General features: G+C 32.9%; 1 protein-coding gene across 1 annotated transcript in view; it reads left to right on the forward strand.

Moving 5' to 3' along the window:
* LOC128546154 (receptor-type tyrosine-protein phosphatase eta-like) overlaps window positions 1–20,288 on the forward strand; it is a 37,090-nt gene extending 16,802 nt beyond the window's left edge. The window contains exons 11-15 of the mRNA XM_053542230.1: window positions 332–476; window positions 2,998–3,088; window positions 19,330–19,405; window positions 19,826–19,842; window positions 20,233–20,288. Coding sequence (XP_053398205.1) covers window positions 332–476; window positions 2,998–3,088; window positions 19,330–19,405; window positions 19,826–19,842; window positions 20,233–20,288 — 385 coding nt within the window. The remainder of the gene's footprint in view (window positions 1–331; window positions 477–2,997; window positions 3,089–19,329; window positions 19,406–19,825; window positions 19,843–20,232) is intronic.
* The last annotated feature ends 4,450 nt before the right edge of the window (window positions 20,289–24,738 follow it).

A 24,738-nucleotide genomic window follows, 5' to 3' on the forward strand; every position in this document is an offset into this window, starting at 1 on the left:
GAATAAAGCTGAAATAGAAAGGGGATGGTTATTTAATCTAGCAATAAATTTTTTATGACTTATAGTTTAGTTTAAATGTAATTTTTGCATATTTTCATGATACGTAAATAAAACAGACATATAATTTAAAGTGTAAAACTATGTTACAAGTGTATTTATGTCAGCATTATGAACAGTACAGATAGCCTCAAAGTAATTGTTTTAATATGATAACCTGTGATTATTTTTGTGTAACACTGATGAAAAAAACAGAGAGAAAAAATGATTGAATAAGGTTCAAATTTGTTATTTCTTATTTACCATTCTTAATTATTCCATTATGTTGTTTCAGTGAGGGTGTTGGTCGTACAGGAACGTACATCGCGGTGGATTACCTGATGCAGTTCATTAACGAACATGACGTTGATGTCGATATTGACATATTTGATTTGGTCCTCAAACTGAGGGAGAACAGACGACACATAGTGCGATCAGAGGTACATATATTTACAATAGTCCCGAAAAACTGAAAAGGTGATAAAGCATTTTGCAACATCTAGATCTGTTTCTTCCTGACAGTCCAATGAAAACAATAACAACAGTTCATTTAAGGATAAAAAATCTGAATTATGAGTTACCATCTCAGTCTATAGATTTTATTATTTCTATCTGTGGTTATGTGATCTTGTTTGATATCAGTATGTGTATCCTTGAATTTTTATGATCTGTTACAGCAACAGTGATTTGATAATTTAGCATGGAGACAGTATGTGTTTACAGTAAACCTCGCTTATAAGGAACAGCTTTGAACCTCTAAAAATTGTTCCTTATAACCGAGGTTCCTTGTATCCGTATAGCGAACTAGTTCCTTGTAACCGAGGTATGTATAAAGAACACAATTTGTATAGCGAACACTATTTGACTGACGTTTGAAAAGAGCTATGTGTTCACACTCTGGGCCGACCATGAATCTTTATGTGAGAAAGTTGCGAATCTAGTACCGGTCCTTTTCTGGAGAGATGGTAAGGGAGTGACTGGAATAGTGTTGAAACATGGTGTTAAACTTTAACTAAGCCAATATGTACGTCTTTAGTGAATCTGACGTAACCGTGACTGATTTTTGTTTACTATTGTTAACATGAAATACCTCATATATGTATCTGCTAGTACTTGGTAAATGTAAATGATGATATTACATGTTTTTGTTTTATCGTATCCGTGAATTAACAAACTAAAGATCATAGAAATGAAATAACTGAAGGTGTTCCTGCAAAAAGGTACCTATCTCCATTTTGTAAAAATGTTGGGAAAACGCACTTTTGTAAAATGTTGGTGAAATATGATATTTCACAAAATAATTGCAGCTGTAGATTGTATACTATTCAAACAGTCGTATTACAAGGTTTCGTGTATTTTGCACTATCTATATCATTTTTATAACATAAACTCTTGTTTTTGTCGATTATGCATATGCAACAACGGTTCTAAGTCCATGGAGTTATGCAACAAAGGTTCTAAGTCCAGGAAGTTAGGACCATTGTTGCATTTGAACTATGATCTGCGAATCATTTTTGCCTAAATATATCAATGAAATATTAATTTCACATACCTGATGACTTCTAAAATTATTGATATAGTCTATTTACATTAGGCTTGTGTTCTTTTCATTAACCGAAACAGCCATCAAAGCCCTTAACTCATTTTGAAGTCGGTTCATTGTGGAGTTAGACCCGATGTTGCATACGTAAAATACCATATACCATTTTTTCCACTCTTAAACAGAATAGTACGCTGCTGGGGAAGTTAATCAGGTGCGGTATGTTCTTTTTTATGCCATAAATGCCTTAACTCCATTTTGACCAAAAATTGAGAGAGGTACGGATTTTGCACGGACCGCTTCACTTGTGTTAATGCATGTACATGAAAGCACATGGAAGTGACGACGTTACTCCGATGTCAACACCGTTTCTCCTGTTTATTTCCGGTTTTCAAAAATTGTCAATCTTTATGTCTGTTCGCTATAACCGAGGGGTTTTCCATTGAACTGCGTACTTTTGGACTGGAAAAAAGTGTTCCTTATAACCGAGTTTTCCTTATAACCGAGTTCCCTATAACCGAGGATTTTTACATTGTAAAAAGAAGGAATTAGATCGGGGAATTGAAAACTATTCCTTATGACCGAGTGTTCCTTATATCCGAGTTCCTTATAAATGAGGTTTACTGTATCTGTTATCACAGCAACAGTATGTGTTTATCTGTTATCACAGCAACAGTATGTGTTATCTGTTATCTCTTATAGCAACAGTTTGTATTTTTCTATTATCTTTTACAGCAACTGTTTGTGCTTTTTTTAGCTCACCTGTCACAAAGTGACAAGGCAAGCTTTTGTGATCGCGCGGCGTCCGTCGTCCTTCGTCCGTGCGTGTGTGCGTCCGTGCGTCCGTAAACTTTTGTTTGTGACCACTCTAGAGGTCACATTTTTTATGGGATCTTTATGAAAGTTGGTCAGAATGTTCATCTTGATGATATCTAGGTCAAGTTCGAAACTGGGTTACGTGCGGTCCAAAACTAGGTCAATAGGTCTAAAAATAGAAAAAACCTTGTGACCTCCCTAGAGGCCATATTTATCAATAGATCTTCATGAAAATTTGTCAGAATGTTCATCTTGATGATATCTAGGTCAAGTACAAAACTTTGTCACATGCCTTCAAAAATAGGTCATTAGGTCAAATAATAGGAAAACCTTGTGACCTCTGTAGAGGCCATATTTTTCAATGTTTATTCATGAAAATTGGTCAGAATTTTTATCTTGATGATATCTAGGTCAAGTTCAAAACTAGGTCACATGAGCTCAAAAACTAGGTCACTATGTCAAATAATAGAAAAAACGACGTCATACATGTGGGGACAGGTGAGCGATTTAGGACCATCATGGTCCTCTTGTCTATTATCTCGTACAGCATCAGTACGTGTTTTTCTGTTACAGTAACATTTATGTTTATCCATTATCTATAACAGGTACAGTATGCGTTAATCCATGATTGTGTGAAGGAGATTATGGACAGAAAGAGAAGGCAGATGGAAAATATCTATGAAAACCAAGCATTCTGTAAGTTTTTTTTTTTTCTTTTTTTTTTTTTTGAGGCCCCATATGGGTAACCCCATTTATTCCTTTACATACATGAAAACAGTAACATACACACAATACTATAATCCAGTATACAAAAGCAATGCAATAAAATGCAAACAACACAATGAATAAATATAAGTTTCAGTTTTTCAATCATATTTATCAAATATGTATCGATTCAATTATAATATTCCATATGTATGTAAAAGGAAAGTTTTTTTTTAAAAAAGGAAGATGTGATGCTGATTGATGAAAAAGGAAGGGGATAGATAAGAGAAGAAAAAAATGGGATCGTTTCCATTTAAATTGAAAAATTATATTCGATTTATGCTAAAAAAGAATAAAATTTTTGGGGTGGCTAAATTTCAGTTAGAAAAGACCATTTGGCTTCATGTTTATCTAATCTATCTTTCATTAAAGCTATTTCTTTTTCCAGGGATATACGCAAATATAGATATTCAAGAAACTGTTTAAAAATTGGGATTGTCTTCCTGTATTTCATTCTAAAAATGAAAAACTTACATAATATAATAACAAAATTTATTGCGCTTTTCATTTTAGTATTTCCTATACAACCAAAACAGACATCTTCAAAATTGACTGTATAGGGGTTATTTTTAGTTTCGAAAAAATTGTTAAGTCTATTCCATAAAGCCTGCACGTGCTGGCACTCCCAATACAGATGCTCGGTTGTTTCAATATTCATGTTGCAGAAATCACATAGATTACTGGAGACCAGTTTACATGTATATAAATATTTGTTTGTGGGTAACAAACGCATTAAGAATCTATACTGAAAACTTCGAAGTGTTGTATCAATAGTAGTTGTAAGCGGTACTGTATATATACGCTTCCAGTTAATGTCGCGATTTTCAAAAACATCGTTCCATTTGTTTTCTGCTTTTATGTCTTCAATGGGCATACATTTTATTTGAATTTTATATAGTAATTGATTAGGTTTATCAATGTTTTTTATTTTATTAATTAATGTATTGTCCCTATTATTATTTAAGAAATTTTGGGTCATATATTTTATGCTGCTTTTTGGAATACTCTTTATTAATTTAAAATAGTTAAGGTAATCATGTTCCTCTAAGTCTAACATTTGTTTCGCTTCATTAAATCTGTAAAAACATTTTTGCCGAAAGTCGAACAACTGGTCTATATATTTTATATTTCTATCATACCAATTATTCCAGAAAATTGTTTTGTTTTGCATTCGTATTTCCGAGTTATTCCATATAACATGGTTTATATCTTCTCTTATTTGGTTGTATTCATGGCTAATCTTAAACCAAGCAATTAGAATATCTTTTAAGAATATATTCCTATTGCAGATAAGATCTATGTCATCTTTATTTAAGTTACATTCAAAAACTAATTGAGCACCAAACTTTTCAAGAGCATTTACGTAAAATAATTTCCAGGGACCTTTATTCTCGTCACATATTATTCGTTTTACCCAACAGGCTTTTATGGAATGCAAAAATAACCTAATATCTGTTAATTTTAACCCTCCTAGTTCGTAGTCTTTAGTTAAAACCTTACGTTTTATTTTCTCGGATTTATTATCCCATATAAAACTGAAGACCGTTCGGATAATATCTGTTATAATGTTTTCTAATGGATTCGGCAAGACAGTAAAGGGATATATGAGTTTTGGCAGAGCAAACGTTTTTACTACAGTCACTTTACCTAAAAGAGTGAGCTTTCGGTGTTGCCATTGTTTTAAACAGTTTTTGAATTCTTGTAATTTCGGCTCAAAGTTTAATTTTATATTTGATTCCCTGTCATTATAAAATGTCATACCAAGAGTTTTTGCGCTTTTTGATGTCCAAATGAAATCTTTCTTTGTTGCGTATTTCACATCTGAGTTTTTTAATGATCCTACTCTAAGTATTATTGTTTTTGTTATATTAAGAGTAAGTCCCGAAACATTGCCAAAATCAGTTATAACATCTATTAATCTCTCAAACGATTCTTTATTACCGTTGTTAATATATGTTGCATTATCTGCAAAAAGTGTTTGCTTTATTTCAGTATTTCCTATATTGATTCCTTTGATGTGTTCATCTTTTCTTATAGTATTAGTTAATAATTCCATGCAAACGATAAACAGCGAAGAAGAAAGAGGACAGCCTTGTCGAACCCCACGTTCAATTTGAACACTCTCTGATAAAAAACCTTTGTTAATAATCAGACTGGTGATATCACTATAAAAGAGCTTTACCCATTTTATGAAAGACTGTCCAAAATTGAAGTGCTTTAAACTTAGCATTATAAAATCATGGCTTAAACTATCAAATGCCTTTTCATAATCTGAAAACAAAAGAAGACCAGGTAAATTTTGTTGATTGAGATATTCTATGATTTCAAAAATAAGGCGCACATTTTCTCCTATATATCTTCTTTTCATGAATCCAGTTTGCTCGTAACTTATAATATGTGGTAAAACGTTTTTAAGTTGATTAGAGATAGTTTTTGTTGCAATTTTGTAGTCAACATTAAGTAAACTAATTGGTCGCCAATTCGCTAATGAAGTTTGATCTTTTCCAGGTTTGGGTAATAATGTTAAAATACTTTGTTTTTGCAGGTCTGACATTTCTCCCTTCTCATATGAATAATTAAGAGCGTTTATGAAGTATACCTTAATGTCTTTCCAAAATATTTTATAAAATTCTGTTGTAAGACCGTCGGAGCCTGGGCTTTTATTGTTTTTCATGTCAAAAAGGGCTTTAGTACATTCCTTATCTGTGAGTTTTCCTTCACATGTACATTTTTCTTCATTAGATAATTTCCTTATAGATTCGTCAAAAAAGTTTATTGTGGACGATTTCAGCTGCCGTTTTTTATACAAGTTTTTATAAAATTTAAACTTCTTCGTTTAATATCTCTTTTATTATTATTCTTGTCCTTCGATTACCAATTTTGTTATATTCTTTTTTCTGCATTTTTTTCTAGATTGCGAAGTACTTAGTATTTTTTCATTGCCTTCAATATTAGGCTTTAGATCTAATATAATCCATTCACTTTTTAAACGTAAAGATGTTAATGTTCTGTTTATCTTGTAAGCTTTCTTTATTCTTATATCTATTTCCTGACTTTGAAGTTCAATTTCTAATCTTTAATTTCTTTATAAGTTTAATCTTGTTTTTACTATTTCTTTATTAGTCGAGTATCTTACGAAGTATTCCTTATATTTCCTTTAAATTTAATTCCCATGAACAAGCTGTGCTTCCGCATTAAATTCAGCAGTTTCAGTATATTTCTTTTCAAAGTTGAATCCTCATTTATAAAGACTGTTGTTAAATTATAATAACCTGTCTCTTTCAATGTTACTGAATTACATTAAATATATAAGAATGATCTGTCTTGAAACCAGGTTAATCACACAGTATTTGTTTAAGTGCATAAATATTCGGAGATAGAAAAAATCTAGCTAAGATATGTGATGGTATTGAATGCACGTAAATCACATTGTATTATGGTACTCAAATATCAATTAAATTTAATTGTTGTGTATGATCATTTACGCTGATTTCACATGGTGTCTTTCGCCATTTTCTATAATAATTTATATCGATACTGTGTTAAAATTCCTCCTATATAAAGTTTTTGTCATTATTTTCTATTAAAAAGTTCTAGTTTGAAAAAAATGGATATCATCATTGTTCGGACCATAAACATTTAAAATCATAAGATCGTTATCATTTCTAATGCAGATAATCGGCCTTTAACTATTTCCGTAAAATTAATTACTTCATATTTCTCTTTAATAATTAATAGCACGCGATTCCTTCTTTATTGGAATAGTATGCCGCTAAAAAATGCTCACCGTTCCAGTCATTTTGCCATATTTTATGTTGCGTTAATTAATGTGTTTCCTGTAATAAGCAGATTGAGAAATTTTGATGCTTTAAACCATGAAATACTTGTTTTCGTTTTTGTATTAATAAGACCCCTAGCGTTCATTGACATTATAGATGTTGCCATGATAGACCAATGAATGGTACTGAAATACACTTTTAAAATGGAAACGATCATAGCTAAACGAGTAAGGGAATAATCTTGAAAAGCATTTTATGAGTAGGTCATGGTAGTGCCCCTTTTCAATCTAGTTCATCTGTATAATCAAAAAGTTTAACAAGATGTACTTAGTATAGGTAATTAAGCTATTATGTTTACTTTCCGCTTAAAAAAAGAAGAAGATATACAGTGTGTTATAGGCAGGTTACAAATTTCAACCACGAATGTATCAAGGGTAAATGGTAGATTGGAAGTTAAATCCAAAATGTAATGTTATCGAAAGTATTTGTATATTGTGAACATTTAACAAAGCGTCATATTTTAACCTTGATTTATATCATTGTATTAAAACGTATTATACAATATTGATGTAAGTTATAGATTTGGTTCTGGTCTATTTACCACTCAGTGTTACATCAATACTTGATACATACCACTTATTTGAGTAGCAGTCCATCAAAATATTACACCAGCCAATTTCATATAGATTTCTGGTTTACAAAAACTGGATCCATGAGATTTGGTGGAAAGACATTTGGTCGAATAAAAATTAAGGCTACTAAAGTTTGCCTACTGTAACAATTTGTTTAATGTGTAAACAAGTCTAAATTTTGTTGTTTGTCAAAAACAGTCTATAAAACATATAGATGAATTAAATGTACAGGTGATCAAAATAATGCAGCATTTATTATTCATTTGTTTTTACAATACTTCATATATATTACTTAATTGATTCAGGTAATTCAGCAGCAGATATGCTAAACCTCTTCGTCATTCCATCATTGGCCTTTGACTGTTGTACCATCTCAAATCTCTTACCTGAAAAGACATTTTAAATATTTCCATGTTCTAATGTCATGAATATATGTAAAAACCTTTTTTCATAATTGTCATGACTTAAAATGAATGAAATTTTGTCTGTGATGTTGATTCGATTCTCCATAAAGTTCTTAAGGTTTTAGAGAATTTCTAGTGGAATTATTTTCTTGTTGAATGACTTTTAATAATGAAATATTGCAACTGACGATTGAAATAAGGTATTAAGACAGGAGTTGGTCAATAAAGATTTCAATATATATGAATATAACTGAATTACATAATAAAGTAATTCATTCTAATTATCATTTAACAGTGGAGAAACTAAATGGTAATTGTTTAAAAATAGACTTAAGTGCTTGTTTACGGTGCCCCTAAAGTGACATGTCACGCACTTTTTTTCCACTTAGGTAATGTGAGACTTTTTTTATTTCGTTTAAACGAAATAACATTTCGTAAAAACGAAATGATTTCGTTTAAACGAATTGGTTATTTCGTTTAAACGAAATAACTAATTCGTTAAAACGAAATGATTACCTAAGTGGAAAAAAGTGCGTAACATGTCACTTTAGGGGCACCGTACTTGGTTATTACTACATAGATACCAAAATATATAAGCCTTTTGTTATGTATATGTATGTGGTCCAGTAGTAACACTATCTGACTCTGATACCAGGGTTCGTGAAATCAAGCTCCTGCTTCTCCAACTAAAATTTTTAGCAGTGACCTAAGAGTCCCTTGTATGTATGCTTTACACCAGGCATGCTAAGGAACCAGGGGCATTTGCTGTATCTTTCACTATCTTTCCACTACTATTCCTTGAAGTCTTCTGTAGGTGTCGCCCAAATGGGTGACCATTGGAAACTATTAAGAAACATTCAAACAAACAAATAATAACTGTGACTTTTCCAACAAGAATTAAGCATAGCTTTCATAACCAAAAATATATGTGTCATTAGGTGACTTTCTGCCCATACCTTTTTCATGCCCCCTCTTTTGTGGGGGCATATAGATTTGCCCTTGTCCGTCCTTCCGCTCTTACGAGAGCGCTTTGTGGGGCTATTCTTTTGACTATTTCATGTTTGTGGGGTTAAAAGTCGCATGTGGTGTTAACCCCACATACACTCTGAGATTTTGTGTTTATTTTGCCGTTTTGGGGTCATTAATCATAAAAAGAATTAACCCCAGTAAATTGTCCTTTCTACATTTGGACTCGATTTGATGGACAGTACCGTGAAATTTTAGAAAGTAACCGAATGTGTTATCATCGGTAAAAGTCGATCATTCCAAATGTCATTACGTCATTCTAAAGTAAACTGGTCCCCCGTCTTTTTCCATACGTTCTCTCCGTGTGGAGGAAATATACAGCCGGGAACCAAACTGCTGGAATGAAAGTGAGGTCGCCACGCATGCTCACTACATTAATTTGTACACATGGAAATGTGGCGTACGAAACGAAGAACTGCAGGTAAATATTTTAGATTATTTCCTTTTTTTCTGACTTTAGAAAGGCAAAAGCGTTGTTTCAAGAGTCGTTTGCATCGAACATCCGGGGAAATTTAACATGTGTCCTCCGCCCTCGTCGTGGATGGCACCACTTTTTTGCTTCGTTCTGGTCTAGAAAAATAATGGGTGGGGTAAAAATAATTAAATATACCAAGATTAGGCCTCTCCAAATTAAGAAGTTGTTCATCGGAATTGCCGCTCGTATATTTACAGCTTTGTGTTTTGGCTTGCGCTCGCCCCATTGAAAAAAATCAAGCCAAAATTGTTTGGTGCGCTACCTTTTACGGACATAAAACTTAAAAAGTGTATACATGTTTATAAATTCTACTCCCAGATTGTTCTCACATGGATAATTATCAAAATAAATACATACTACGCGCACATCGTCTATAATATATCATAACACTTGTATTTAGTTGCGTTAAAGTTATTTCCCCTTTATGCAGTTAGTGAGTTACGCCATTTTCTTCAAATGTTTACCAAATTACATGCTACAAAAAATCGATTTATTTCATTGAAAACTGGATAAAGAAAAACATACTAATTTATTTAATAACATCAATCTACATTATTTTGGTAAGGGTAAATACTTATTGATGCATTTAACTTATCTGTTTTCTGTTTTTCCTGTCCAAATGATCAGCATTTGCATTTTTACGAAAGTTGGTGGGGTAAGGAATTTACATTTTGAGTTGTTTTCAGACCAGTTTCCATTTTCAAATTTTCCAATCATTTAGTAGACTAATGTTTATGCACGTTAATCTCCATTTCAGTCCTTAATTGAGACTTTGTTTTCAACAAATTTAATATTACCGTGTTCAGACTACGTTTTTAATCCTACATTAACTTGGGTTTATTTTTTAAACTCGTTTGCGTCCACACTATATGTGGTGTAAAACGTGAATTTTGTAAAGGTCAAGTGGTTTCTGTAATGTAGCATTAAAACCACCTCGGGAGGTGGTTTTAATACTACATTAAAAAGTAATGCTACATTATTTTACAAATGTGAACGCAAATGTGGGTTATAACTGGTTTTACAATCCCAAATCCACACATCTTACCTTTTGGAGGAAGAATACCATGTGTTTCTCTTTTGTATCAAACAATTGATGCTGTGGCTGGCAAAAGTAATTGGACTGTTGTTGAAACAAAAACATTAAATTGTGATATGGAGTCATGCTGACGCTCAGAATGGACCATAGATGGAATGAACATAAATTCTTAGACGAACACAGAAGTTCAAATATTGATGACCCCTTCTTGTTTCTGTTGGCCTCAATTCTTTGTAACCTTTTTTGCTTATTGCAAGATATTTGTTAACTTCCAACATTGCATGTATATATTTAAACCACATTTCTTTGCCTAGTGTGGACGCAAACTAGATTATATTTTGATGGGTTTTGAATGTCAAATACCAATTATAGCCAATTAGTGCCCGATTAAAATAAAACCGTTCTGCTAGTGTGAACACGGTAATATGTTATGGAAGTTTAAAGTTAGAAAAAGAGCTGTTCATAAGACATCATGCTCGACTTTTCTGAATCAGAGCTTTGCCAGTAAAAGGGGCTAATAATAGTGAGAAGCTTTGAAAGTAACAGTAGCGGATACGAATCCACATGGATACGTACAAAGGTTTCCAAAAGGAAATAACCCGGAAAAAACGCACAAAATGGCTACGAGTAATCACAAATATTGCCATGCTAATTATTAAGGGGACGCATACTTTGAAATAAGAAAAAAGTGGGTGGGGTATGATAAAATTTAACTGCAAAAATGTACAAAGTTTTGGTACATGAAATGGATACTGTTTCAACTGTTATAAGTACACAAAGGATTGCTCACTAAAATAAAAATGAGAAAAACTGAAACAAGAAAGTTATTGTTGAATTACATAAGACGCATTGTGTACATTCAAAGTCAACAATCAATATTTTTTGTGCAAAAATAATAGTGCTTTACCTTGTCCAAACATTTATCAATCTCCTACAGATTCTAATTTAAAGAAAAAAACTGTCTTGCTTTTCATTTTGCATATGTAAGCTAAAACACATTATTTAGTTTGTTTACAAAGTAGTGCATAAGAAAAGATATGGTGGTCAAGGAATGCCACATTCCAAAACTAAAAGAGTATATTCCCCTTAATACATTAAACATTTATCGTTACAGAAGTCGAGTGGCTTACAATAAGGGCCTAGAAATGTTTCCATTATTAATTTTCAACTTGTTTTTCATGAACTACAATGCACTTAAATATCAAAACACATCGAACAAACTTTTGAAAATGTATTGTCTTAAAAATCCCTAAAATAAGGTATGAAATTTGGTTGAGAGGTCCAATCAATGTGTATATGTGCAAAAGTAGCATTCTAATCTTGTTCACAAAACTTACTAATACACAGCAGGAATGTCAATGATCAAAACTGGACGAATATACAGTTATCCTCACTTTAATGTCATTTATAATTTGTCCTTGAATTCTCCACCATACTTTTCATAACTCTGTTTACACGAGTTGCACGAGAATGCTGTCTTTCACGTAAAAAACGGGGTCAGATAAGTTGTAAATGCAATATCGTCTAAACGTAATTAATGGATTACGCAGTTCAAGAAAAACTTTATCTCTTAACTCATAACGTAATGAACAAGTATAATGTTTTAACAACAATTATACTTAAACTGATCTAAGTAGCAGTCGATTTATAAGTGACTTTATTGATTCATTTTGTGTTTTGTTATTGTTGTCAAAAAGTATAACGGAAGTGCCTCACAATTGAAGCGGAAACCAGTTTGATGCGCAAAGTAGTCCATTGTAAGTAATATTTTTTGATAAATGTCCATAGAAATTAATAATTTTCTGATAATAATGACTAATCTCTGAATAGGATTCGTTATTTGATAAGAAATTATAATCATCGACATGTTTTTTTTAAAAATCAAACACGTACTGACACCTAAGTTGTCTCCCGTTGTTTATTAGAGTTACCTTTCGTCCGGCGCAGTAATACTTTTTTGCAGTGAATCGCCGAGAAGTCGTGGGAAAATTAAAAACTATGTAAATAAACGAAAATTAACCACCATTTCAAGATCAATTTCAAGTGATCGACGTTATGCATTTAACCCACCTGACCTGTGTAGCATCTTTGATATCTGTTCTAAGGTATTCGTTGTGTAGAATGTCATGTTATGCCCTTGCAATGCTAATCCCACTCTGATTTTTTTGTTTACATTTTTTATCAATGAGAAATATGGCGTCCATCCCGAGCTGAAATGACGTGGCGTTAAATTTTTACATGTTTAAGCACAGCTGGTGTGTTAGAAAGAAAATTTCATCCCTTCAACATTATTTCTAACACTGGTAATGTAAAAAACCTGTTTTTTTCCTTATACAAAAGCTTAATATTTTGTGTTGAATGTACTTTCACAACGACCTCTGTTTTCCTATTACATTCATAGTACCACATCTTTATCCACAAAGTACTGAATATTACAGGTGTCCATCAGTATTATATCAGTTTAGGAATATGTTTTTTATCTTCCCACCATCGATTTCTTGAATATGCACCCCTTTCCATTTCTGTATGAACTGTGAATGTAGCAATATGCGTCCCCTTAATTAAATGCTATCAGGTATAAAGTACATAATTATAGGTTATTATGATCATCAAACAGGTTTTATGCATGTTTTTATTAATTACTGTAGTTAATCTTTAATTGAGTACCAATAAATGAAGGATATAGTTTGACAAGATTACAAACTTTGTCGGAAGTTACTTAGAATTCTCGACTTTTGTGTGCAGACATCAATTATGCTGATAAAATCAATGTTGAATGACCCAGCTTCCAAAAGTTGCTATTTGAATGGTAATTGTGCACACCACTTGCTTAAATTTTAAATTCAGGTATATCAGATGCTACATATTTTAAAACAATCTTGCAAAAAACTGAAAATATTACTGTTATTTCTGAAACAAAATATATTTTATTTTCTTAAGTCTGTTATTGAAGCACTGCTTTTGATAAGCTTGTTGACGTTTATTTTTTTCATGAACAAGCAATGTTTGGTGTGCCCCAGGGTAGCGTCCTTTGACCTGTATTATTCAAAAATGTGGGTCAGAGGACACTACCCTGGTGTACACCACTTGATTGTTACTTATGTCATATCAGATGCTGAATCTTTAAAAACAAGTCTCCCCACATTTTAAATGTTCTTGTTATTCCTAAAAAGAATAATATTTGAACTCTTTTTTTGTTTTTAAATTTGTTTTGTAAAGGATAACAAACCAGTTATATTGTATTTTGATTTTTATTCTGGATTTTTTCTAGAAAAATCTTGAATAATACTGGAATGTTATGAGAAGAACACTATGGGAACCCTGTTTTAAACAAGAAGTCTTTTGTGATTTTCTTTTGATAACTTTTGTTCTGATCATAAAGATCATGATCTAGTAATGCTAAGGAAGACACCCTCCCATTATTTTTTACTTGATCGCTTATTTCTTTGAAAAAATAATGACTGATTCAATTATTTAGTTGCAATGTACTTTCAGGCCTGGCAAGTTCACTGGGAAATTTGTATGGGCCCAACAATCTGGTCTGCCAAAATCAGTGATGTAGCCGGTTAAGGTGGTTGAAGTGCCCCTGGTATATTTCAAATCAGACAACGCCTGGTAAGTTAATTGGAATGATATTGCTGCTTTGAGAACAACCTGTTTATAAAGGATTGTTTTACTGAGTTTATCTGTATAAACCACAGTGAGATTTGTAAAGTATAAAATTAGAAGTGAATAGACCCAGTTGATAGGTCAGTGTGCTAGCATTCTCAGATTTGTTGTCAAGTGTGTGGTCAGCCTGATGGCAGTATATTTCATGTGCATGAATCAATGCTGGCAATGTTTGATGTCTAGTTTTATTGCATGAACCAAACAAGGGCACAACTTCAGCAAAAAACTTAGATTTAGATTGTAGAGGCTAACACCTACCTCCATGGTTTAATGGTTCGAGTCGCTGACCGTAAACATGTATATTACTAGATCTCTCGCTATAAGCTCATAGTTTTGAGCCCCACTGTGGCCACATGTCTCTTATGTGAAAAAAATAACAGCTTCTAGCTTGACTTTTCGAAGAAAAAGTCGAGGTATTATCGTGACTTGATTGTCTGCGTCAACGTCTGTGTTTGTTAAGTTTTTTGTTGGTGCCATTTTCTCAAAGACTATCAAAGGTATTAACTTGAAACTTGGAATACTTATTCACTATCACAAGAGGAGTCCATACTGACATGGCCTGTCACCCTGTGACCAATATTTTGGAGTTATCTGCCCTTGTTTTGATTAAGTACATATTAATAATGTCAAATTTTTCACTTAAAATAAAGTTTCTCAAAACACTATCAAAGCTTTTAACTTGAAAATCAATACACTTTTAGAAATTGATGATTTACTTCTATTGACATGAGGAGACAACTCTGTTCAGCATTATATAAGAATTATTCCCCTTTTTTACTTAGACTTTTGCCGAAAAGTTAATTACTCAAAATCTTCTTGCTACAAAGTTTTGGTACTTGCATGGATGTTGTCTTTGAACACACACAGCACATCCACAACACCTGACCTCATTTTGACATTGACCCAATATTGGACATAGTGTGTTATCAGTCACTGAGTTTAAGGATACTCTTGATAAACGCCATAACCGGTTCAAAAAGTATTCTTTCTATGACTCTACCTATAACACATTTTAATGCTCTTTGTCGATAAGTCCCACTAGTAGCACCAGTTGCCCCACCAAGTGCACTCGTTTTCGGGTCAATTTTTACTTAAAGAGCGATTTATCTTCCTGTATCAGTTTGTAATCGACCGTCTCTCTCCTTACCTATCTGCTATCTGTCATGGTACTAATTATAAATGTGTTGGAAATCAGTGATTCAAGTGGTCATGCACTAATTGTGATTACAGTTGCATAAATGCCTTACTTGAAAGAGTTTTTTAGGCTTAGACCTCTGCCCTATTTGGTCCTTTTGTTGTATTACTGAATTTCAGATCATTCTATAATTTCAGGCACTGTGAAGACCGCTAAAATAGGTTTTAGCTCTTTTTAAAGTTATTTTGTTGATACGACCAAACATACAAAAACAGTATTAACTAGATACGTTTGAAATTCCTTATATACATGTATATGTATAAGCTCTGATAATCAATGAGATGTTTCGATACAAATGATTGAATTAATCCAATAAATAAAGGTGTAATCTAGAAACAAGAAGAGAGACCACTAAATTACAAAATACTGTATGCGTAGATTTATTGGCAGTGTTTTAATTTTGGCTATATTGGCGGTCAACAACGAATGCGCCAATTCTAAACATCGCCAAATATAAGCACCGCTCTTTCATGACATCGCTTCTTGACACAAGTATTATTTTAAGAGGACGCATATTGCTACATTCACAGTTCATACAGAAATGAGGAAGGGGTGCATATTCAAGAAATCGATGGTGGAAAGATAAAAAACATATTCTTAAACTGATTTAATACTGATGGACACCTGTAATATTCAGTACTTTGTGGATAAGGATGTGGTAATATGAATGTAATAGGAAAACAGAGGTCTTTGTGAAAGTACATTCAACACAAAATATTAAGCTTTTGTATAAGGAAAAAACAGGTTTTTTACAATAACAGTGTTACAAATAATGTTGAAGGGATGAAATTTTCTTTCTAACACACCAGGTCTGCTTAAACATGTAAAAATTTAACGCCACGTCATTTCAGCTCGGGATGGACGCCATATTTCTCATTGATAAAAAATGTAAACAAAAAAATCAGAGTGGGATTAGCATTGCAAGGGCATAGCATGACATTCTACACAATGAATACCTTACAACAGATATCTAAGATGCTACATAGGTCAGGCGGGTTAAATGCATAATGTCGATCACTTGAAATTCATCTTGAAAAGGTGGTTAATTTTAGTTTATTTACATGGTTTTTAATTTTCCCACGACTTCTCGGCGATTCACTGAAAAAGTATTACTGCGCCGGACGAAAGGTAACTCTAATAAACAACGGGAGACAACTTAGGTGTCAGCACGTGTATGATTTTTAAAAAAAAAAACATGTCGATGATTATAATTTCTTATCAAATAACGAATCCTATTCAGATATTCGTCTTTAATATTAGAAAATTATTAATTTCTGTGGCCTTTTATCAAAAAATATTACTTACAGTGGACTACTTTGTGCATCAAACTGGTTACAAAATGATTCAATAAAGTCACTTATAAACCGACTGCTACTTACATCAGTGTAAGTATAGTTGTTGTTACAACATTATACTTGTTCATTACGTTATGAGATAAAGTTTATCTTGAACTGCATAATCCATTAATTACGTTTAGATGATATTGCATTTACAACTTATCTGACCCCGTTTTTTTACGTGAATGACAGCATTCTCGTGCAACTCGTGCAAACAGAGTTATGAAAAGTATGGTTGAGAATTCATGGACAAATTATAAATGACATTAAAGTGAGGATAACTGTATATTCGTCCAGTTTTGATCATTTACATTCCTGCTGTGTATTAGTAAGTTTTGTGAACAAGATTAGAATGTTACTTTTGCACATATACACATTGATTGGACCTCTCAACCAAATTTCATACTTTATTTTAGAGATTTTTAAGACAATACATTTTCAAAAGTTTGTTGAATGTGTTTTGATATTTAAGTGCATCGTAGTTCATGAATACCAAGTTGAAAATTAATAATGGCAACATTTCTAGGCCCTTATTGTAAGCCACTCGACTTCTTTGTCGAAATGAATTTAAATGTAATGTATTAAGGGGAATATACTCTTTTAGTTTTGGAATGTGGCATTAATTGACCACCGTATCTTTTCTTATGCACTACTTTGTAAACAAACTAAATAATGTGTTTTAGCTTACATATGCAAAATGAAAAGCAAGACAATGAACTTATTTCACTTTTTTTCTTTAAATTAGAATCTGTAGGAGATTGATAAATGTTTGGACAAGGTGAAGTACTATTATTTTCGCACAAAAAAAGTATTAATTGTTGACTTTGAATGTACACGATAAGTCTTATGTAATTCAACAATAACTTTCTTGTTTCAGTTTTTCTCATTTTTATTTTAGTGAGCAACCCTTTGTGTACTTATAACAGTTGAAACAGTATCCATTTCATGTACCAAAACCTTGTACTTTTTTGCAGGTAAATTTTATCATACCCCACCCACTTTTTTCTAATTTCAAAGCATTCGTCCCCTTAAAGTGGTCAATTATAGGTCGATATCTCAAATGCGACAGTGTGAAAACGTATACAATTCGTTAACAAACATATAATAAAGGATGTACAAGTGGTTAATGAGTTTATCTTAATAGGGGATAAAATCGACATTTTCATTTTATTTTAACTTCATTTTTCTAACTTATAAATGCTGCGTGCAGGACGTTTTACTGTTTAATCGAATTACATGTAAATGCTACAATGTTCCGACGGATTTAACGGATTTAAATCTCAATCACTCGAAGCTTGTCTTTTGGGAGATTTTCATTGATTCATTTTCGACAGGTCATGCATATAATTAGTTATTGTAAGTGTCGAGAAGAACCAGTAGATGGTTTAATTTGGGGTTTTATTTCGGCGGTTGAGAGCTATTACACCAAATTTTAACACCGCCCTATCAAACCCGTCAAAAACGCCAACATTTGGCCGCGCAGATAAAAACACGTATGTATACAGAAAAATGATATTTGTTCGTATAATTAAATGTTTAAATCAGTATTTAAATAGTCCAAATCACCAGCTCCCACAAACTGGCCTGTTTTAAGGGCAATAAAGGCAGGTTCTGAACAAAGATATCATTGCCAAATGACTTTATGGACATGTATACATCTTACTGCAGTTTAGGCTGAACAATAATTCAATGAATGTAGTGCGTATCTGGGTGATTTCCACCAGTATGTAATTACCTCCCCTTATTGCTTGTCACGAAAATGAAATATTAAAGACGAATATCTCGTAGTTCGGCTTTTTACATCTTCAGTGCAAGTCTCACATAGGCACAGTACAATAACATCAGTACAACACAAGAGTTTTCATGGGATCTTAAGCTACTTAAAGCTATGCATTTTATTTGAAATGCTACTATATAAAAGCCGTTTATGACAGTGGACAAGTGTGGGAAGTTTCAATCCATTCCCATTACTTGGTACCGAGCTACCATCTTACATACAAAAACTAAACAAAAATGCTAGTCAAAAAGGGCATAATTTTGTAAAAGTACAAAGAAAATCTATGGAATCTATGCACTGTATGTCGGATCATCACAGTGAACAAGTGAGATAAGTTTCAATCCATTTTCATCAATGGGTACCGAGATACCACCTTACATACAAAAGATTAACCAAAAATTGCTAAGTCGAAAAAGGGGCATAATTTTCTAAAATGAATCCTCAGCAATATAAGTCAGTTTATTCCAGTGAATACTAGTAAGTGTGTGAAGTTTCAATTCATATTACAAGTGGTTATTGAGATACCAGCTTACATACAAAAACTTAACCAAATCGGGACGCCGACGCCTACGTACGCTTATATATTCTTTGAATATACCATATACCATAAGTATATCAAAGTCAAGATCATTGACCTCTTCGACAAGGTCGTTGGCAAACACAAAGAATAACATGGTTGAGAGGTTTCATACTGGCACATTCGAACCTGTCTGTGAGTTTGTAGAATCAGTCTCTGAGCTTGTAGAACCAAATGAATGCATGTGAACTTAAACTCCTTACGTCTACGAGGTACTTAGTGGTGTTTTGTAACTTACTGTAGTATTTTACTTGTATACTTTCAGATACTTACCAAATGAATGTATGTAAACTTAAACACATTAAGTCTACGAGATGCTTAGTATTGTTTTGTAACTTAAGGTATTATTTTACTTGTATATTTTCAGATGCTAACCAAATGAATGCAAGGGGTCTCCGTGGCCGAGTGATTATGGTTGCTGACTTCAAATCACTTGCCCCTTACCGATGTGAGTTCGAGCCTCACTCGAGGTGTTGAATTCTTCATGTGAGGAAGCCATCCAACTGGCTTACGGAAGGTCGGTGGTTCTACCCAGGTGCCCGCTCGTGATGAAATAATGCAAGGTGGCGCACCTGGGGTCTTCCTCCACAATCAAAGCTGGAAAGTCGTCATATGACCTACAATTGTGTCGGTGCGACGTTAAACCCAAGAAAAACAAAACAAAAAACAAATGAATGCATGTGAACTTAAACTCATTATGTCTACGAAATGCTTAGTTTTGTTTTGTAACTTACTGTATTATTTCACTTGTATATTTTCAGATGCTTACCAAATGAATGTATGTAAACTTAAACACATTACGTCTACGAGATGCTTAGTGTTGTTTTGTAACTTACTGTATTATTTTACTTCTATAGTTTAGATGCTTAGCAGATGAACGCATGTGAAGTTAAGCTCATTAAGTCTACGAGATGCTTAGTGTTGTTTTGTAACTTACTGTATTATTTTACTTGTATATTTTTAGATGCTCACCAAATGAATGTATGTAAACTTAAACACATTTAGTCTACGAGATGCTTAGTGTTGTTTTGTAACTTACTGTATTATTTTACTTGTATATTTTCAGATGCTTACCAGATGAACGCATGTGAAGTTAAGCTCATTAAGTCTACGAGATGCTTAGTGTTGTTTTGTAACTTACTGTAGAATTTTACTTATATATTTTCAGATACTTACCAGATGAATGCATGTGAAGTTAAGCTCACTGCGTCTAGAGATGCTTAGTGTTGTTTATTCAAGTGGTTTAGTTATTCAATCATCGACCAGAAAGAGGAATATCTTGACATGCTGTTTGAGTGCGTTCATGCACTAAAATTATTGGAAAATAAATTTGGATTGTTCATGTTGAAACAGTTACATTCCTTTAAACTAATTATATCCGACAAATAACAGAAATGCATAGATGGAGAGAATATATGCTTTGTATGTATGTAATGTTTTTTTTTTTTCAACTTTTCTCGGTTACAAGATGCGACATCAGATAATGTTGCTGTCATTCTGAGTGCGTTCCTCCTCTGTGGAATACAAATTAGTTTGATCGAATAATTGGTGGTGCTGTTTGTACGCCTTATGAGAAACCAGCTTTAGATCCTTACAATTTCAACACAAATTACACGGGAACAGAGATGAACTCCACCCTGAAACCACTCTTATTATCATAGCATGCAAGTCTCTCTACGGATTTGAAGCGAAATCACTAGAAAGTGATTTAAACAATGGCTACAATGCAAAATTTAAACTACTCATGCATTTTGAATACGGAGGTTGCAGTCTGAGGTCTCTTTCTAACAACGTTTTCAACGGACTTTTTCGACTCCGTGTAGTGCTTTTAGATTCTAACAATCTTCATTTTGTGAGTAAAGAAGTTTTTAAAGACCTTGTTAATTTGATATGGTTGGATATAAATAACAATGAGCTGAATAATATCACAACGGAACATTTCTGCTTTAACTCTAAACAGGAATTTTTGCAGTTAAGATCAAATAAACTTGATGGTATAAGAGAAACACACAATGTAAGTAATGGAACTTGTGCTTATCTGACCTTTAATTCTCTTGTTCTGAACAACAATGCCATCGTTAAAAGTAAAATAAACTATCGATCATTTCGCGTCAATGGTGTTCTGTCACTAACAAACTGCAGCATAGAGAAAATAAGTAAGGAATCATTCGAAGGCCTTGAAAACCTGTTGGCTATTGATTTGAGTAATAATGAAATAACAGATTTCAATGTAAACACTTTTGATGACATGAGAAATCAATTACAGCTAATATCGTTATCAAATAATCGCCTAGTCTATCTTCATTCAGACTATTTTAGAGCTTTGAATATATCATACCTTATGTTGGATCACAATAATATTGAATTCATAAATGGATCATTATCTCATATACATAATTTAAAGGTTCTGAATATCTCTGCAAATAAACTTTAATCTGTATCAGGATTGTTTCAGAATGTGACTAAATTAACAGTTCTAAACATCAGTAACAATCGTGTCCAAAATGTCAAAGGAGATGAGTTTTACCTGACAAATAGAATTGAGAAATTGGATTTCTCTAGAAATTTACTGCTTAATATATCAGCGAAGCTGTTTGCAAATCTTGAAATACTAAATGAACTGTGGTTGAACTCAAATAATATTACGGTTATTAGCAACAAAGCATTTTCGAAATGTACAAAACTTTCACATTTGCATTTAAGCAATAACAGTTTAGAAAATATAAGTCTCTTAGAGCTGCACTCAGACAAGTTTACATACCTTGACATAACTAATAACAAACTCACAGAACTACCGACAGGGTATAACGAGTCCGCTGGAACATGTTATAGTTATTTTAACTTGCAAACATTGAATGGGAGTAGAAACAAAATTGAGTCGTTTCAAGCGAGGTGTTTTCATTCACTCAGGAACTTATCATTGAGTTTCAACAAGAAAGAACACGTCCCAGTTTTAAGTCATCTGCCAAAGCTAAACCAAATCGATTTGAGGGGTAACAGAGTTGTTGATCTTGTACCTCAAAATGTTCTTTGTTCAGAGAAAAGCTCCTTGCGAGAACTTGATATTGGTGACAATAAGATTGAAACCATAGCCACTGGAATTTTTGAAAAGTGTACAAATCTTGAAATCTTACTTCTTGACAATAACCACTTAAGTACTATGGATGCACAGTTTCCAGTATCACTAAAGGTACTACACCTTTCTCGCAACAAATTTAGTTGTGAATGTGCTTTGGCGCCTTTCATAGACCATATTAAGTTACTAAAAACAGATAACATTACATGTTCTGTAAATAAAAATGACGTTGACATTAAATCAGCTGGTATTAAACCCTGTGTAAGCAATACACTTTTTCATGTTCTTATTGAAAGTCTGGTTCCTTTTGCAAGTTGTCTACTGCTAGCTGGAATAATATCTGTGTATCGATATGAAATTGAAGTAATAGTTTTCTATAAATGGAAAACGAAAGTCTGAACCTGTGAATTATAAATATGACGCCTTCGTTTTGTTTTGCGGAAGAGGATGTTAACTATGTAACAAGCACACTTGTCCCACTTTTTGAGCCTAAGTTTAAGTTGTGTATTTACTACCGGGATTTTCCAGTAGGTGAAGACATTGCAGAAGCCATTTTGGATGAAATAGAATCCAGTGCTGTCACTCTCGTAGTTCTGTCCCAATCTTTTATTCAGAGTCGATGGGGGACATTTGAATTCAGAAATGCACATCATCATAGTATGCGGAGCCACGATAAAAAGCTCTTAATTATTGTCCTTGAAAATTCAGTTTTGGAGATGAAATTAGACCTTACACTTCGAAGTATATTGTATTCTAAGGCCTATCTCACGAAAGATGACAAACTATTTGAACAGAAACTTTTGCATGCCATGTCAGATCATGCGTTTGAAGATCAATCCCGTGTAAATTTCGAAGACGAACTATTGATAAATTAACCAAAAGCAACAGGAGGCAGTAAACAGTTTTCTGAGCTTCTCGGCCTAGAGTCGCCTACCTAACTTTCAAAACCTCACACAAAAGTCTGTAACCAAACACCTGAAATAAAGATATTGCAACATTAACATCACTGTATGTCTATCGTTACAAACCATCTGCAATACATCTCTAATATCTAGTTTTCTGTTTACAAGACCTGAATTTTGTGCTCTCCCGGTCGCGGAAACTGATGATGAAAAAAGCTAAATTTGCCAATTTTTCAATCGCTGCAGAAAATTCCCTGCCAACGATAGCCCCAATTGCTACACTGTTCCATACCCCAGTAACACTGTAAAATCTGAAAATAAGCCGAAATATATATGCCATCCGTACCGTTTTTTCACTATTCCACTTTTCCTGAGGTCCCTGCTAAAATGACAACCCCACTTTAAGCTAGCTCAGAGGAAGCATGTATACGCTCCTGCAAGTCATTACGTCATACTATCAAGATCAAGGCTACTCAACTGATTTTCTTTAAATAAGTGAAACTCAATTCTAGCCGCTGAAACTTCAATTCTAACAATTATTATTATTTAGAAGTTCAAATATGCACTTCATTCCGTAAATTGCCTCTTATTTGTAAATTTGACCCCGGCCAGTTCGACACTAACAGCTGAAAACTGTTTACTGCCTCCAACAATGTGGAGTTTAAACCGGTTAATATTAAACACCAGTATTAATTATCTCATGCTTAATCACCGCCCTGCCCGAATGACAATGATACAAACAGTGTTAATCGAGTAATTCTAATCATTTCTAGCTTTCAGTAAAGATGGAGGTGGACATAGATGTAAATAAATGATGTAAGCGACCGTAAAAGCACTTCATGTATGATGCACAGTTTCACGGCTGCATCTCCTGTAGACAGATTGTTCTCCATAAAATTGCATTATTCTTAAAGTTTTGGCCGTAATAGAATAGTAAACAAACTTAAAGTAGTGGACCCGTCTAACCGTCTAAATAATGCTTGAAAATTTGCATTAACTAGATACAGTCTTAAAATTAAAATTATTTCGTACCGCGTTGCAATTTTTGAACAACTTTAACCGTGTCGTTTTTTTGTTGTTTTTTTTTTTTTTTTGTTTTTTTTGTATAACGTATGACTTACCCTCACCTCAAATAGAGACAAAGTTCAAAGTAATAACCACTGTATAAAACATTCGCAGATAATTTATTATACCAATAAAGTTGATAAAGGAAACATCATACTACATTGTATTAGTAAACAAATATAAAACACAAAATAATACTGTCGATAACATTTTTTTTCTAGAGAACCCTTAGTAAATGAATTTAATCGGACAGAAATTTAGCTCTGACAATGAAAAATTATGGACTTTTTTAAATTTTGCTCTCCATATTCAAAAATAACCATAGGCATAAGTAAAACCTATATTCACTTCTTCCATAATATACAAACATATAAGGAAAATAAAGGCGAAATAAAATAAAAACTGATACCGCATGTAATTCAGTATTTTCAAACATGTATAACCCTGCACCCTTCTGTATCATAGGTAAAATTCACTTAAAACAGCGAGAAAAGATTTATCAAATGAAAAAGAAAATCCTCATTTGTACAATAAATCAATAATAAATCTTGAAAAGCAGTTTAATTTACTAAAAAAAGAAATATAATTAAAAGAAAAAGTTTGGTCCTAGTGCGGCTTGAATCTACGCTCT

The sequence above is a fragment of the Mercenaria mercenaria genome, chromosome 4 (assembly GCF_021730395.1).
Source record: "Mercenaria mercenaria strain notata chromosome 4, MADL_Memer_1, whole genome shotgun sequence".
NCBI classification, from domain to species: Eukaryota; Metazoa; Mollusca; class Bivalvia; order Venerida; family Veneridae; genus Mercenaria; species Mercenaria mercenaria.